This window comes from Berghia stephanieae, chromosome 5 (genome assembly GCF_034508935.2).
Source record: "Berghia stephanieae isolate SIO BIC M18660-M18661 chromosome 5, UCSD_Bste_1.3, whole genome shotgun sequence".
Taxonomy (NCBI): Eukaryota; Metazoa; Mollusca; class Gastropoda; order Nudibranchia; family Aeolidiidae; genus Berghia; species Berghia stephanieae.
Window position 1 is genome coordinate 22,965,467 of NC_088364.1, and position 19,205 is coordinate 22,984,671.

Here is a 19,205-nt window from a genome sequence, read left to right on the forward strand (position 1 = left end):
ATAAAAAGCTCAAGTATATTTTATTAATATAGATGATAGGCAATTCATTAACAAATTTTAACTATCTAATAAACGAGATTTTTGAACCTACTGACCAATTCGTAACAGTTATACGTTGTCTGACAATAACAACAATAACAATGATAATAATAATGATGATCATGATGATAATAATAACAATAATAATAATAATAATAATAATAATAATAATAATAATAATAATAATAATAATAATAATGATGATGATGATGATGATGATGATGATGATGATGATGATGATGATGATGATGATGGTAGTAGAGAAGATAGTAGATGGGATACGCAAGAACGAGGTGTGGGATGCAGTGTCCACAATTAAAAAGGGGGAAAGCAGTTGGACCAGACGAGATACCAGCAGAAGTCTGGAAATCACTTGGAGATGAAGGGTTAAATTTCCTGGTATGGTTATTCAACGACATCTTACAGAAAGAGAAAATGCCAGAAGAATTGACAAAAAGTACGTTGATTCCCATACAGAAAGATAAAGGAGATGTTCAAGAATGTGGCAACTATAGGGGCATCAAGTTAATGAGCCATACAATAAAGCTATATTTGCGCTAAAAGTGACCGCAGAGAAGTATAGAGAAAGGCAAAGAAAGTTACATTGCGTGTTCATTAACCTGGAGAAAGCGTATGATAGGGTACCAAGAGAAGAAATGTGGCACTGCCTAAGAGCAAAGGGGGTAAGGGAGAAATATATAAAAGTCACTAAAAATGGATGTCCTAACAAGCCCCATTCGGCGAGAGGCACCATGGAACATGATGTATGCGGATCATGTGTAGTACTTTTGAATGATATAAAAGCTGGGGCGGAAAAGGAACTGGAGGGTTGGAGACCGGTGTTGGAAAAGAGGGGATTAAGGGTAAGCAGATCGAAGGCAGAGTATTTGTGCATCGGATAACAGAGAGCAGAACCACCAATAAAGATAGGAGAAGAGGATGCGTCAGAGACAAACCAATTCAAACACATAGGAACAACTGTTCAAGGAGATAGGGGCAATGAGATGGAGGTTAAGAAGATGATACAGACAGGCTATAATAATTGGAGGGCGGTAACTGGAGTTAAGTATGACATACGAATATCCGCAAAGCTGAAGGGGGAAATGTATACAACAGTTGTAAGACCAACATTGTTATATGGACAAGAGACAGCATCTACAACAAAGAAACAAGATAAAGAAGTTGAGGTGGCAGAAATGAGGATGTTGAGATGGTCACTTGGCTGGACAAGAAAAGATAAAGTGAAAAATGAACGAATTCGAAGGTTGACTAAAGATGAGAGAAGATAGATTGAAATGGTTCGGACATGTAAAGAGACGAGAGAGGGAGTACGTGGGAAGGAATTATTGGACTTACAAATAGCGGGAAAGAGGAAAAAAGACAAGACGGTGGGATAAGGTAAAGGATGATATGAAAGAACTCGGCCTGGAGGAAGATGATGCGCTGAACCGAGATGCATGGAGATGTGGCATTCATTATGGCAACCCTGCAAACTGCGGTATAAGCTGAAAGAAGAAGAAGAAGAAGAAGAAGAAGAAGAAGCAGAAGAAGAAGAAGAAGAAGAAGAAGAAGATGATGATGATGATGATGATGATGATGATAATGATGATAATGATGATGATGATGATGATGATGATGATGATGATGATGATAATAATGATATTAATATAATAATAATAATAATAATAATAATAATAATAATAATAATAATCAATAATAATAATAATAATAATAATAATAATAATAATAATAATAATAATAATAATAATAATAATAATAATAATAATAATAATAATAATAATAATAATAGTAATAATAATAATAATAATAATAATAATAATGTACTCATATCTAGCACACGGTATCCTCATATGAGCCTCCTGACCCTTTAATATCTGACACATAAATACTCCCAAAAACAAGAGTGATGGCGTTTTAAATAATGTGATGGAAATCTGGAACTGGGGTCATAAAGAAACACCAAAGAGAATGCACTGGGCAAAACGAAACATTTTCTTACTTTTGTGAAATCGTATGACTATTAATCTTCTACCATTCCTTCAAGAAGGATATACACGTTTAACTTCTGTAATGAAATAATCTTTGACACAAGTCAAAGGCAATCCAATTCCTGCTGTTAGACAGGTCACAAAGACATATTCTAATTTGTCCCATTTGATGATGCTTATGAAACAAGACTTGACTGATAATGACCTACAACCAACGGCAACGCTCACACCACACCATGTTTATTACCAACTATCTGTATTTTAGATACCATAATGTTTGGGGCAGTGTTTGTATGATCATTTTGTGGACCCAAAAAATGCATTGTAATGCATCCTTTGGCACTTCAGAATCTTTATTATATCATAGTCCTGTTAAAAACTACTCTCCTTCTTGTCTTGAAGAATTGAATTTGAATTTGTTTCGAGAAAAATGATGCAATATAACGAAAACATCAACTAGCCACTCTTACTACATAGCTGTAAAAAACTCTAAATACTTACAAAAGAACTCCACTTACCTACTTTTAATAAAGAAATGGTTCTATCAAAATAAGAAATCTCAGTCCAGGAATATTCATAAATAGAAGATAGATTATCTGATATAAATTATCTTGTTAAAGGGAGTAGAAAAGGAAAGTCATCTGCACATTCTAAAATCATCACATTGGGATCAGATGTCTAAATGTATCAAGTTTAACTCAAATACAGAATCATTTCAGTATAATTTTACCATATAGACAATTAGCTTGAGAGTTTGATTTGTGTTATTAGACAAACTTGATGTTTGACGTTAATACCAGATCACATTTCAACAAGTCTGAGCTCCATCAGTCTCTGCAAAATGGTTTCAGGACCATTGGCCATTTCACTTTGCGTAATTGTGTATCAATTGAGAAAAACCAATTTCATTCATTTGATTAAAAAAGGTTTGAATAAATGGATTTGTTATCCATCCCAACAAAAATTTAAGTTCATACTACCCCCACATATCAATTTAGTTTTAGAAATGGCAAGTGCAATAAAATACACTATGAAAGAATCTTAATTTGAATTTTCTTGATTTTCACTTCACAAATTTCTCACTCAATTACTTTCTTGGGGTAAGAGCTTTGAAAAATGGCATTCCTTTGGTAATATATGTCAAGCAGCCAAAGGAAGGTCACTCATTTCCATACGATTTCTCTAGTTTGTAATTTTAACATTCAAAGAAGACAAATCTCAATGCCGGGATTCTTTATAGCTCTGTGCAATGCATCACACATATTTGCCTCGTTGGTTTAAGATGATTGCCGATAAATTGAGTAAAACTTGTTGGAGTGGCCCCTTTATTTGCCTGATTTGTCACAATTGAAAACTGAAATCAACTCTGCCAACAACTTGAGGATGCGCTACATACATGAGGAATGGCGACACACTTGATATTAACACACTCGAAATCTTTCAATTTTTCATATTTTACTCGTGTTGTTTAAGACGTGTTTACTCAATCAACCCATATAGTGTTTACATTATTTTGTTCGTCAATAGATATTCAATAAAAGACAAGCCGATGTCAAATGATTAAAATCAATTTTGAAATATTAACGAGGCTCTGAAAAGTACAATTTTTCTAAAGGTGAAGAACGATATGATTCAGCAGTGCGTTTTTAATTGTTGTCAGAATTAATTGATATTCAAACTATACTGTCCTTAACGCCTTAATTTAGATTAATCTTAATCACCATTTGGGGCGTTGAAAACTGGAGCATTATACATTTAGATTCAGCATTCTAGCCTGAAGGTAGCAGACAGTGCAAGATGCTCAATGCAAATATTATTAATTATTTAAGCCAATGAGCTTTACTTTGATTTATACATGATTTAGATGCATGTTATCATGAGTCATTTTTGATATTTTCTATTACATTATTTTGACTATATCGGTGTCAATTCTATTTGTTGTGATTGTAACTATCCAACCTATTTCCCATATTTTTACCCATCGTTCAAAGAAAAGAATATGAATTAATCAATACCTAATCGGTTTGAACAATTACAATCAAGATTGTGTAATGCTAGTGAGAAAAGGAATAAATGCTGACAACTTACCCTGTTGTTCATACTTGTCAAGTAGTTTTGAGATAAGGCGTTTCTCGACGGAGAGAGACCCCAATCTCTCCCAGTCTTCCGTGCTATAATCATCTTCAACACTTCCACTTCCTCCATGGGTGTTGTCTAACATCTCAGCTAGGTGTTCTCTACCCAGATCACCGAGCCCTGGAAAGAAAATTAATTTACAGTTGAACACGGATATAAAGACCAACTCTACTGAAGGATGTGATAAGCGATTCATTACGGCACAGACATTCGTTCGTCTTTTTGCTCCGAGCGTGATGGTTAAATTGTGCTCTATTATGTTTTTTATTCAATAAGTACATAGTTCAATTCAGATAGAAATGGCATGTGAGCTACTTGTTTATCCTAATCATCATCAAATGTCAAAAATCTCAAACGTTCAGAAATAACTTTCGGCATTTCCGGAAGGGCACACGTTGGTTTAAATCGTCTTCATTAAACAGACAACAAATAATTTACAACTTGATCAAATTCCATTGGAATGTTGTGTCCCGGAGGCGTCTGTACTTGGACCTTGGTCTTTTTTGTATAAACACATCCACTTTCAAGTTATAAGGACTATGACATGTCCTATTACCAATATGTTGATAACATTAACAACCGGTTGTTAGGAAATGAATATAATAAAAGATTACAAAATGGCAATAATCCATTTGGAAAATGTGCACTAGGTGTTAGGGATTGTATGGGTAGGAACAGGATAAAGCTTAATGACGACTTAACGGAGGTGATGTATATAAAAACAATAGATTTTCGAAAGAGACGGAATTGAAAGGTCAGAAATCGTGGAACATTCTTAGATTCGAATTGTCGATGGATTGTCAAGTTAAGACGTTGGTCGAATCATTAATCTGTCAGGTGAAACAACTCGATCTCTTCGGTAGGCTTTCTGGGGATGTTACCAAAATCCTATCGCTTCTTTTATATTTTTTAAGCCGAGTCATTGTTTGACGTTTCTGATAATAAGCTTATGTGGCTGCAGTTTGTCCAAAATAATGCTGTCAGATTGGGCATTCGAAAACGAAGGTTTGACTCTGCTATACCGTTACTTCAAAGATTACACTAGCTGCCTGTTGAGAAAATGTTCAAATTTGAAGCATGCGTCACCGTTAATCGCACCAACAATTGACAACAGTTTATGAACTGATACATGCTTCCCAAAGAACCACAAGTTACATAAGATAATCAACACAAAACGATAGAAGTAAGCTATTGTTGTATGGGCAACAGGGAACAAAAAAATATTGAAAAACCATTGAAAAAAACAAAACCTGCCCACCATAAATTGCAACTACAGAAATAATAAATATTGCCCGTTGAATAAACAATGTTTAGAATATACCAAGCCACAGTCACCGAAACTAAAACAAACAAGCAGGAAAAAGATTTAGGACTAAGGGAAAATAATTTCAATAACCAGATACAGCCTTCATACTTCAAAGTTTAGAAATATCAACAAAATAAAACATTTACAAAACTCAGCGGACACATTTGGAAATTAAAAGACAACAAGCTAGACCACGGTATTTCATGGAAAATTTTAGCTAAAAAACAGGATACACACCATGGTCAAAGCAATGTAGTTTATGACTGGAAGAAAAATACAATATCATCAAACATCCTATTGAGGCCACAATCAACACTAAAAAAGAAATATACAACAGCTGTCCGCGTAGACGAAAACTCATATTAATCAACTTCGAATCTGCGGAATCACTCCAACAGTCAACGACAACAACAACAACAACTTCGACTCATGTAGCACACAGCCCTGATGATGTCCACAAAGTCCTGAAACATTCGTGGTAAGTATTATAATAATAATGTGCTCCATAATAATTGCTATCAACATGTCGAGTACTCTTTGCACCATATTTATATCGTAACAATATTTACTATATATTTACTAAATATTGTTATGATACTGGTTGTATAAATGAGATCAATGGCACTGTAACATCATACATACAATTTTGTGAAGATGTGTTTATTCCGCGTAAGACAGTGACATGCTACATAAATAATAATAATAACTAACCTTGGGTATCGTGTGAGATGAAGGAATTACTCAATAAAATAAAGAGAGCTATTTTTTCGTAAAGATAAGAAAGAGCATATGACGGAATTAAATTAAAATTTTAAAAATAATTAGAGACTGTAAAGATAAATTAAAAAACAAAATTGAACAATCCTTCTCTAACGACTCGCCTACCAAATGGTCACATCAGAAAATAAATCACTGGCTACGCCCCAGAAAGACAATACCTTTGTTTTTATAATGAACTGAACTATGTCAATGATTTGAATTCCCATTACTCAAGATTTGATTGTTTTGATTTCTCAAATGAATGTAAAGACATTGAACACTTTTTACTACAAAATAATAACTCGTATAATTTGTTAACAATTAATGAACATGAAGTCATTGCTTCTTTTAGGAAATTAAATGTCAACAAATCACGTGGGCCAGATAAGCTTAGTGATTAACTTTTAAAAACTTGTTTAACCATTTGGCTTATGTTTTTACACATATTTTACCATGTCACTCTCTCTCAATGTAATACCTGACTTGTGGAAGACTTCTGAAACTAGCCCTGTTCCGAGAAAAAGAATATGACCTTATGCCAGTGGTGTTAACACCAATAGTTATGAAATTGTTTGAGAGGTTTGTCTTACGATTTCTTTTAAATTAAGTAATGGATAAGCTAGATTCACACCAGTTTGCCTATAAACAAGATAGATGTGTAGAGGACACATGTATTGTCTTTGTAACCAACATCCTAAAACACACGGAAGAAGAAAGAACATATGCACGGCTTCTTTTTATTGACTCCTCTTCTCCCTCCAATACACTTTGACCACATACTATGATTAAAAAGCTTTTATAATTGAATTTGAGAAACAGCGTCATAGCTTGGATTTTGGAATTTTGTAACAAATAAAGTTCAATATTTAAAACAAATGATACTATTTCTAGTCTAAAGACATTAAACAAGGAAGCCCCTCAAGGTTGTGATTTGTCACTACACAAACGGCTATAGGGATTATTATGATAAAACAAAAAGATTTAAGTTTGCGGACGATTCTGTTATTCGGAGTATTATTCTTGACTCAGAGTCTGCTTACTTTGAGGAGGTGGCGTCATTTGCAAACTGGTGTAAGGATAATTTTCTACCACAAAAACAAAATGATAATAATTGATTTTCGACTAAACAAAAATCACATAGTGTCCTTAAGAATTGAGAATCAATTTGTAGAAATTGTATATTCCTATAAATATCTAGGATTTACCATTGAGAGCAAGCTGAATTAGCATTTGCATGTAAGGAATATTTCTTCAAAACTGAGTTCTAAACTTTTTTTTTCCTTAGGAAACGAAATTCTTTTCAAGTTTCAAAAGAGATCCATAATGTTCCTATTTGGCAATAGGTCAAAGAGTTATAACATTTGGAAGCAGTTGCTGGGAGAGATGAAAGCATTATGCAGTCCACCTTGCCTAAACAAAATACCCTCTATAAGGGATGTTCATTAAAAAAATTCTGAACATCTTGAAAGATATGCAACATCCTCTGGTTTTATAATATAAAACGTCAGGTTGATCAGGCAGAGTGATAAGTTTGCGCGTGTTTTCATCCAGAACAGAACGTTTTAAAAATTCCTAGACCCTCTATGTACTCTCTCCCTCAAAGTAGTATTAAGATGGTGATCAAGGACAGTTTGTATGGGTGAACAGTGAGTGTGAATATATTTTATGTAATTATGGGGAATAAAATGTTACGAAATTATGGTGATTCGAGAGGAGAAGAACGTTTGTTTATGTGTGTGTGTGTGTGTGTGTGTATGTGTGTGAAGTAGTGAGTGAGAGAAAAGGAGAAAGAGAGAGGGATATAGAGAGAGAGGGAGAGAGAGAGAGAGAGAGAGAGAGAGAGAGAGAGAGAGAGAATTTGGGAGGTATGAGAGTTTTTTGTGTTAGATTTTGCTAAGCTTTTTGTTAGTTTACTTCTAAGTTATTGTACTTCCTTTTTATTATTTATTTGCTTAATTATTTTCAGAAATTCATTAGTCTTTTACAATAACCAATGTTAATTTTCAGAAGTTGATAAAAAAGTTCATCTTATCTTATCCTATCTCTTACCTTATTTCCCAAATCTAAGGCGTTTAAACAAAACGTTTTGATTAATTGCCAGAGTGGTTTTAAAGCAGGTGTATTCTTGTGGGTCTTGATAAACTGATGTACATTTTCATGCTTTTAATCGGAATTTGCATGATCGTTTGCCCAATTCCCCCTACTATAGTCAGATTTTTAATAAGTGGCGCGTGTTTTTCTTCTTTTTCTCAGCTGTCCCTGCCCCCCTGCCCTCAGTACACAGCTGTAAAAATGTGTATGAACCTCTGAATCCATTAACTGAATATAGATTTTGGACCGTATTGCTGCCATATCAAAAAAGGTTTCATCTTTCAGACCTATAAAAATACTCTAAAACCGTTGTCATAAAATTAGAGATTATACACTGTTAAGCATGTAAACAAGCTACGCACCACAAAGTATGAGATGAATTCATCGTATTTCTAGTGGCGAGTGATTATGAGTTCACGTCATACTTGTTTCCGAATAAAAACAAGTCGCTTTAACTGTTATTAACTTACGACTTATGTATAGATAGTATGCGCTTGGCTGAGAAGCTCATAACATTGCCATCCGGAAGTATAACGGCCCAACACACAAAACTGTGTGTATCCATGGACGTTTATAGTCGGGTTAATACAGTTCAGTGAGCATTACTCATAAACGCGGATGGCAAAAAACAATAACAAAGACCTAAGTGACGTCATCTTCGAACTATTTATATAGTTTGCATTAAATTTTGAATTTACTATTCATGGCATATTATCTACATCATGTCGCAATAAGCTTCAACAGTCATGACGTCACTTCCTCCGTAATGACGCATAGTAACTTAGTAACTGGCTCTAAACTATCGGAACAATGGCGGACGCCCTTATGAAATATTTCTCTGACGGGCATAAAAAGAGTGTCCAGAGGAGAAAAACATTATAAATATGATAATGTTTTGTACTTTTATACATTCTGATCACATGACATATGAATAGTTCTAGCTAGCATGAAGAATAAAAATTACCGTTTTTCTTTGTTTAGAACCACGCTGCTCGCCGTTTTTGGGCGACGTCTATTGAATCCAATTGGATTCAATAGTCTGACGTGGTCCACCCAGCAACATGATCAGATTTATAATGTTTTTTTTCCCTCTGGATACGCTTTTATGCTCGTCTGAGAAATATTTCATAGCGGCGTCCGCCATTGTTCCGATAGTTTATAGCCAGTTACTAAGTTACCATGCGTCATTACGAGGGAAGTGACGTTACGACTGTTGAAGCGTATACCAAAGAATGATATGAATCTCGAGCTTTAAATCATTTGAAATAGTATGGGGAATTAGCCTAAAACCGTGGAAAGCATGAAAATTTGCATACAGGGTATCAAGACCCATTAAAAAAATCTGCTATAGAACCACTCTGGCAATCAATCATAACGTTTCGGTTTAAAATTTCCCTATTACAGCTACATTAAACAAGGGAAATAATTGCGTGAATAAATATATTTTCTTCATATTCATTGTATTAGGGGAAATTGGGCTGAAACCGTGCAAATTGGGATTGAAAGCATGAAAATTGTCATACAGGTAGCTAAGACCCATATAAATGACACCTGCTATAGAACCACTCTCGCAATTTATTATAACTGCGTTTTTAGCACTTTTATCATTCCCTATATAGCATTACTTACCCAAGCAAAATAACAACGAGAATACAATGTGAGTTCAATAATCTAAATATATTGTTGACCATTTACAGTAGCTAACAAAAGGCTTCGGGTGGTAACAGTACAGACAAAATGTAGTAGGAATTGCGTGTGTATTCCTGACTGGTTGAAGCATGAGACATTAGCGTGGTGTTATCGAGTTGACATAATAAAACTTGTCCCATCAGCCCCTGCGAGAAGTACTTTTTGCCATTGTATTTGTATCTGAAAACATGCAAACGCATTCCTTTTTTTAGTCATATGTAATATTCTTCCGCCTCTCTCTCTCTCTCTCTCTCTCTCTCTCTCTCTCTCTCTCTCTCTCTCTCTCTCTCTCTCTTTCTCTCATCAACATTCAATTGTGAATTATGAGAATTTCATATGGAATACACAAGTAATGCTACAGTTTTAAAACGCTATTAACTGTACAACGGTTCATCAGCAAGGTAAGATCTATTTCATACAAAACAAGCCATCAGTGCAGAGTAATAATTTGGACTTCCAACAGATAGAACAGTCACGCGTGCTTTTAGCCGAGCACTCAATTATACCTGATCGAGCAGGCAATTTGTGTGCAGTGCCTTACACAAGGACACAACAGTACCGATAAAACATGCCCCATTGTCACCATGCGGTCAATAACGTAATTGCCTTACACAATATTGCTTCGTCACGACTGATGATGATGATGATGATGATGATGATTGTAATTATGACGATAGTCAAAGCATTAAAATACAATTTTATAGGTATGCCGACTCCATACTGTCATAAAAATGTAGTAGTCCTTCAGAGCCATTCGGTCCATGGACCCGGAGTTTATCCCGGTTTCCATAGCGTGAAACAGACAATGCTGATACCCTTTTCACTTTTCATAGGACGCTAGTCTATCGTAAAGTACTTTCCATCAGATATAACAGACCCAATTACCCAATTACTGCTGGGTGGACTGGGATGTCAGGAAAAAAAATTCGACTGCACCCGGAATCGATCTTGGTCCCTTAACGCGTGAAGCGAGTGCTCTACCAATGAGCAATCTTGATCCCCAACTATTATCAAGCCTGACCAAAATAGTTTTTAAAATGCGTAAAATGATTATTGCAGTATTTTTGGAAAGAAAAAATAAACAGGGGGAGAAAAGAAGGAGCACTATCTGTGTCAACACCGATTGCCTTCATTTAATCGAGCTGTGTTCTGCGAGTCTGTCTGTCCACTTGCCCGTCTTTATTAGTGTAGCTGATTATACTTGCTAAATTAGATAAACAAAAATCTATTATTATAGAATATCGCATGGTAGAAATCCCTCAAAACTATCAAAAGTGAATAAGATCAACAATTAAACAATCTTGATTATTCGTGAATCGAAAGTTTAGTGAAAGGTTACATCCGGTTTGACGCTAAAAAAATAGTCACCATTGAGAATCCAAGGATGACGTAAATCTCCATGTTTTGAATGGTTACACAAGAGGAATGAACGAATGTTTTTGTCGTCCATTTCAAAATTTTCCAATCTTCAAAAGCTTGTATCTCAACTAATACTGATCTCTCAGAGTGGTTCTGTAACATAAATTACAGGACTTTTCATATTTTACAACAACGTAATGTTCATGCTTTCAACCCAACTTTGCACAATTCCAGGTTTTTTTTTGACCTACTAAAATATCAAATACTGATTATACCCTCAGTATTGTGAAATTAACAATGAATGCTGTTTATATAACTTTGAAAATTTTTATCTATGCAGGAACGTTTGACAGAGCATGTAAAGGTTTTTAAAACATAATATTAGGATCTTGAGCGATACGATACGATACGATACGATACATACAATACGAAGTCTCTATCAGCTCCACTCTCGTAAAGCTGCGAAAAGAAGTCTTCTTGTATCTATCGATAAGCCATTAAAGAGGAAGGCAATGGAATTAGAATTTCACATTCAACCACGAGAAGATGGTTATCGAAATAGGACAGAGAGATCACTAGTGTGGAACGACGTGGTAGGAAAAGGATCCTAGACAATTTTGATTTGGATATCATCCAAAGATGTATGGGTCTGGGTGAACGTAAACATACATCCGACAAAATATTGCAGTTTGATAATTCGGGCTCATGGGTTCTGGAAAGAGGATCGGAGCTTTTCTTGCAGGTGGTGAAGAAATTGGATATTTGAAAAGATGACATGCCATTTATTCTTCTCTGAATCATCTGGAAGGCAGAGAATATCATTCTGGGGTGTTTGAAGACTGGCAGCAGCTTCTTATGGTGCTCACACTATTATGTTATGACAATCGACCCAATCAGCAAAGTCCCTACCACACCCATACACCGTCGCGAACCCACCCAGAAGCTTCGTCACAACACACCATTCAACTAGATGCTCTGCGGTTTCGGGGTCTAACACACATCGGGTACATGTTGGACAGGTGGAAAGTCCCCACTGATGAAGCGACTTTGCCGTGAGGCAGGTCCTCGACTCAGTGTCTTCTTTTACGGGCGGAGAAGCCTGGCAACTTCTCAACAAGCTTAGGAGTGTATGTCCCGCCCCCTCAATGGATTGAATTCGTGCAAACCGGCTTCCATCTCGTATCTGCATCTCTGTTCGTAGTCAGGGAAGCTGCGTACAAGGGTTGCCGGGACTTATTTTGTCTCGAAACTGGGGCGCCGTCCATAACGCGCTTCAGAGGGGTACCCCCATTCCCTCTTTCTTTGATCTTATTCAGCAAGTTTACCTCAATAGTCTCCCTTCGGACATCGGGGGGGGGGGGGAGGGGGGGGGGGCTGGATTGCTGCCATTACGGGCCCCATTCTCCAGGCGTTGTTGCCAGCGTTCCTGACACTATGTGCATTGACTTGCGAAGTTTAACAACTACCTTCTCGGCGTTTCTGCTTCTATCCCACACTGGAGCGCAGTACTCCGCGGAGAATAGCATAGTGCCAGGGCGGATGTCCTCAGGAGTTCTTGGTTAGCGCCCGAAGTTGATCCCGCCAGCTTCCTCAGAAGACTGTTGCGTTTCTCTACATTCCGGGCAACTCCTTCCAGATGCACCCGATAGGTAAGGCTGCGGTCCAGCGTCACCCCTAAATATTTTGGATGCGGCTTATATGGGAGTGGCTGGTCCCCGACGAGGACGTTCAGTTTGCGGGTGTGCCAGCCATGCATAGGTGGAATGCAGTGGCCACGGTTTTTGAAGTGTTCATCTTCAGGTACCACTCGTCGAAGTAGGAATTGGGTCTGGTACGCTGAGTACGCTCACGAGACGGGTCCACAATTTACTTTGCGTAACGATTGCCCAGTCGTCCGCGTATCACAGCCTCAGGGAGAAAGTCTTCGGCATGTCGCTAATGTAAACGTTAAACAACATTGGCGCTAGTTCGAAACTCTGAGGGACCCCGTTCTTCAATTTACTTACTTTACTCGTAGCGTCTCCCAGCGCGACGTGGAATTGTCTTTCCCCTAAGGTTGAAGAGAACAACTTCAAGTTCTTTTTGCACCTTATGATCTTTGCAAGTTTGAGCATTAATCCTTCGCACCAGACCTTATCGTACGCCGCCGATAGGTTTATAAATACAGCACTTGTTTGCTGTTTTCTCACGAACCCTGCTTCAATATGCTCTTTCGTTTGTATTCATCAGTAATGTGTATGGATAGTTATAAAATGTAGATTTGCGATAGTTAAGGATTGCCGTTCGATTCTTCACATTCAAATACTGTATGTTTATCGTTTAAGTTTCAATTAACCGACATTCCATTTTAACGAATTCCTAAGCAGAAAATTCACAATTTTGATAATGTAAATCTGCTATGAGTTTCGCTCCTTACCTGTTATCGAGTTTAATATAGCTGTAGTAAGCGAAATCCTTTCCTTTTGTTTTAAAATTCATGAAAAAAATACTTTTTAATTAAGGCAAATTGATTCAGAGGTTCATACACATTTTTGCAGCTGTGCATTGTGGGAAAATTGAGAAAAATAAGAAAAACACGCGCCACTTATTAAAAATATGACTATAATAGTGATGGATCCTTTAATTGGGTATTTTAAAGATATAACCGAAAAAAAAGGATTTTTGTTGAACAATCTTGTAATACACAGGCGGTGTATGTCCAAAAATTTACCATTGAAACTTTGTCACAAACGAAAACAATAAAGTTTGAATTAACATCTAAATTTCTGTATAATATGTTCGTATTATATCAAGTATTTACATGCCATAAACATTACTAGGTATAATATTGTCATAAAATATATTCTAAAGATTATGCAAATGCATGCCGTCTTAATTCAATTCTGGCGTCCTTGACGCCAGGCAGGGGCAAGTAATTCAATTCAGGAGCTGAACATTTTGGCAGGTACTTGGATAATGCTTCCTGCTTGTGGTAATAAAGGCAGGGGAACTAAGTTCAGGATGGAATAAACTGGAATTTTGTACTCTGTATTCGCTATCTTAACTAGAATAAACTCGGCCAGAGAAAACCATGGTTTGATATAAATTGCCATTATATCTTTTGGTTACGATCATTGTTTGTTTGAAAGTTAGTGACATTGAACCTAGATATTGATAGGATAAATGGCAATGCACGAAAAACAACTTGACATTATCTGATGGCATTTCCTTAGGCAGGGCCGTTATTGTTTTTGATGCATCTGATAATCTCATGATTAGATTTCAGATTCATCATGGGTTATGAGAGTGGGCGGGGTTTAATTCTACAGTAGTGTGTCACCACTCTATTAGAGACAAAATAGGGCAGGGCTTTGCGGTTCAGGTTTGTGCAGTCGTCTGTGACCATTTGATATGACGTGAGTGGACTGGACATGGTTGAGTCAACAGTTAGACTGAGCGATGCTCTCCTTTGTTTTGTGATTTAAAACTATGCATTGTGACCAATGGGTTTGGTGAGAGCTTATTTCTCTCATAAAGGCTATTCTCTTGGACTCTCACAAATGTTGAGATAAAAAAAGTGAAAGTGAATCCAATCTTAAGATGTCGGCTTGCCTCAAAGCTGCTTTGCTTGTCAAAATCAATACATGGCTGCCATATATTTTTTATTCCAATCAAATTGCTCAGTCTGTGGTGGACCCAGTATAGAATCCATAAAAAGAGATGATAAATCCAGGGAAATTTCACAAAAGAGTAGAGGACACAAACACAGCTACCATGCAAGGCGCGTTACACATATGAGGTCAAAGCAGGTCTTGTTTTTTGTTTATCAATAAATAGGCATTGGGAGCGGAGACAGACCAGATATGAAAAAAATTACATGGATAAATTGATAAAAACAGCACGGATAAATTGATAAAACAGCATGTCGTTTAATAAACACAAGGCCAGAAATACGTTTTTAAAAATTACAGATCCATTAAAACCAAAATAAATCAGGAGTTTATTCGGCTGTTCCATCATTAAAACATACCCACGTACTGGCCCGAGTTTTCAATTGAAATATCAATATTCATCGTATTTATTTTGTTTTAAACTGTTTAAAACATAAATTATGATGGTACTTTGATATAATATTAATTTGGTTTCCGTGAACTTTATTCTTGTTGCGAATAATTTTGAGATCTCATTCTCATGGCAAATTGTGTGATGTTGCTCTACAATGAGGTGTATAAAAATCCGATCACACAAAAAGCTGAATACAAGGATTTGGTGGGCTATTCTAGAATGCGATACCTCGGTCATCAAACAATCTTCATTAAAATAAACTGGTAGAAATAGAGATAAGATAGACTCGGATCAAATTTTATTTCAATAATGTCGATTTTTTCGCAGCTGTAAAGTTTTAAAACGGCATCTTTCTACTTTTAATGCCCATGTTTTATTGTTGAAGTTTGTATATTAATAAAGATGAAACCTCCCTCTTTAAGACGATACCAAATTAAGCTCTGTACGTTTGTTAATGGCCGAGGTATTAATGCTTGAATGTCTCGGTTTAAAACTAGTCCTTTTCTCGACGCCTGACGGGTGGGATCGTTTATCATGAGTTTTAGTATGTACAAGGAAACAGATTCGTCCGTGTGAAACTAACTGGCCTGTCTGAGGGGCGTGTGCCCTCAGACACTTATTAAATCAATATATCATTATGAAAAAGATGTGAATATTAATGCAGTCCTATTGCTTATGATACTGATAATTTCTAAATCAAATCTTGTCTACTGATAGCCCTAGAACAAATTCATAAACATAAAGTGAGCCTTTCAAGAATTCACCTCCACGGAACGATAGTGTTATCTATGATTAGATTACATGTCAAAGTCATGATAATGATAAACTATCATGGTGATGATGTGAATTGTAAGTATGCAATATTAATTATTCTTTTCAGTCAAATAAGTACTAGGAAAACAAGATAAAATGTTTGTGATAAATAGTGAGTTAATAGAACAGTAAGAAATATAATAAATTAATTTAGTTGATACACTCACAAAACAAGAAAGAAAGGCTAAATCAGTCTAGAATATGCTCACGCATGGATATTGTTGAAGATGGTGATATTCATTACCGACTGGTTTACAAAAGCTTGTCGTCCACCTAAACGACTTCAATCATTGATTTTTGAAGAGAATATCACATGAGACCCAACGCATTAATATCTAATACAATGCATAATAAAATAAACGCTAGATGACAGAAAACAAATAGAGGCATTATTACTTGATTTTTCAAAATCCTTCAATTCTGCACCACACATTTGACTTCTTCAGAAATGTGTACAAAACGGAATATTCAACGGATCAATTTCACTGGAACCTCACAAATAACAACTAACACATAGTTGATTTTAAAATTGGCTGTATGATCGGACTCAGGAGATAATGCCGGATGGGAGGACAAGTGAAAAATGCAGAATGCAATCTGGTGTAAATTTTTCTGTTATCAGTTTTAGCCTCTGTGGCCTGCGCTCGATTCCCTTGTGATACTAATAATTTTCTACTATATTAAGGTTCTATAAAAATTTTAAATGACAAATGACAAGCACTCTAAAGTCCCTAACTTATCTACAGCATAAAATATGACATATAATGTTGTAGTTAAAAAAAAATACCATAGTGCAAGCATTATAGGTCCCGTCTCAATATCGTCAACTATCTTCTTTCATAAAGATATAAATTTACCTTCGGGGTGTTTACTTTCATAAAAAGGGATGGGTTTCTTTACGAGGTAATTTATCCGATGGCAATCATTTCGTGATTTTTTTAATACTGAAGATAAAATAATAAGGAGATTGTCAGATATTATCACTTCCCCAGATTGATTTTTCAACATTATATATATAGAGAGATTATTAAATATGAGAGTGAAATAACAGAAAGCGAGCACCAATTATAATTTGATACTATTCCACCACAGTATTGATTTTCGACGCAGAATTCGCACTGTTGTAAAAGAAATTGAGCTTTTATATGGCGCAATATCCACTAAACTTACCCAGAGCGCTTTTCTAAGGGTCCCTGGCCAACAGCAACACTTAACGTTTAGGACATGAAACATGTTAGGCAATATTACATTTTTTTCGGAAAGAGACAACGTTGTTTACGGCCAGGTACTCTGGTTTTTCCAGCTTTTAGGCGCCTAGAGATGTTTGTATATGGAATAGGCGCATGTAGAATTATTATATGGAATAGAATATTATTATTATTATTATTATTATTATTATTATTATTATTATTATTATTATTATTATTATTATTTTATATTATTATTATTATTATTATTATTATTATTATTATTATTATTATATTATTATTATTATTATATATTATATATTATTATCACTCTTTTTACATCTGAGCACTGTGAGAGAATATGAGTAAAGAGCCTTTTCCAAGGACTCAACTATGCGTCGAGCGAGGTTCGAACCCAGGACGTTCCTATCCGAAAGCGAGTTTCATACCACTAGACCACATTGCCGCAAAACAGATCAAGACCCTTGTTTTTTCAAACTCTAAATCGAAGCTTTATAGGGTTTAAAAAAAATTAATACCAAGACTCTCGTCATTTTTAAATCAATGCTAATATTATGTCTTTGGTTAAATGCTTTGAATACCAGTCAAAAGTACATTATTGCTTAAAATGTCACCTCTTTAGGTTCAAAGGTATTGCGAATACGCTCAGACAGAAGATAAAAGAAGCTACGCAATCAGCGATACAAGAGATGTTAGAAAACACTTGGATTGACTATAAACAGAATTGATTTTTGGAGAGAAATGGTTAGTTCTCACAGATAAAAAAGAACAATGAGAATACAAGATTGATTTGTTAATGATTGTTATTGATCGACGTCGTTTTTGAGTTTTTCTCATTAACAAAATGTACCTTTATTTTTTTATAGCTAAATTGTTAACTTCAGTCCAATCATTATGCAACGTATATCAAACAAACTTTGAACAAATATCCCATCTAATATAAAAAAACAAAACAAAAACATATAACTCTAAAAGTCTGTTATATATTTCAATTGCGTATCTTTCACTGAAACATTGGTCGCATTTCTTATATTATTGTAAAGTAGATTGTTATGGCAAACATTATCATCATCGTTAATATTGCATTTTTATAATAATTCAATCATTATCATCATCATCATCATCATCATCATCATCATCATCATCATCATCATCATCAATATGATCATCATCATCATCATCATTCATCATCATCATCACCATACTCATCATAAGAATATTCATCTTTATAATTACGTTCAGTGTATAAATGTTGTAATTACACGGGAATTCTTAAAAGTCTTCATGCCGCTATTGTATTATATAAACGATAATAGAATCGAAATTGACAACGGTATCAAATGCAGAGCCTAGATTAAGTCCTTTCCGTTTACCATTCTACATTTCAGCAAAGTCAACGTTCCCATCCACACATACCGCCAACGATACACCAGTTATCAATCGCGTCGAAGAGGAATTCACGTAGCAAACTTCCGACACCATCGAGTCACCTCGTCATCTCTTCCAAAATTTGCCTCCTTGAGGTGTCTCTTAAGACTTCAGAAAAGGAAAAGGTCATTTGGTGCTAAATCGGAAGGGGGTGTTCTATGACTTCAAAAAAAAAACGTTCTCTTTCAATGTGATCTTGCCTTTGTGTGAGCATTCTCCGTATCCAGCGGGCCCATACCTTTTCGTAACCCAGAATTTATCGATCGATATATCCTACTCTTCCCTATGAAATTCCAAGCCCTTGCGAATTGTCAGATTGTTTTA

The 19,205-nt window shown here is 35.6% G+C and overlaps 1 protein-coding gene across 2 annotated transcripts in view; it reads right to left on the reverse strand.

Moving 5' to 3' along the window:
• Nucleotides 1-19,205, reverse strand: part of LOC144972613 (neuronal acetylcholine receptor subunit alpha-10-like) — a 130,352-nt gene that overhangs the window by 69,544 nt on the left and 41,603 nt on the right. The window contains exons 1-2 of one of the 2 annotated variants that reach the window (XM_078914048.1): nucleotides 6,202-6,273; nucleotides 4,137-4,304 (exon numbers count right to left, since the gene is read on the reverse strand). In XM_078914048.1, coding sequence (XP_078770174.1) covers nucleotides 4,137-4,269 — 133 coding nt within the window. In that variant the 5' untranslated portion in view covers nucleotides 4,270-4,304; nucleotides 6,202-6,273. Of the gene's footprint in view, nucleotides 1-4,136; nucleotides 4,305-6,201; nucleotides 6,274-19,205 lie in introns of those variants that run through there. The other variant, XM_078914047.1, reaches the window with a different exon arrangement.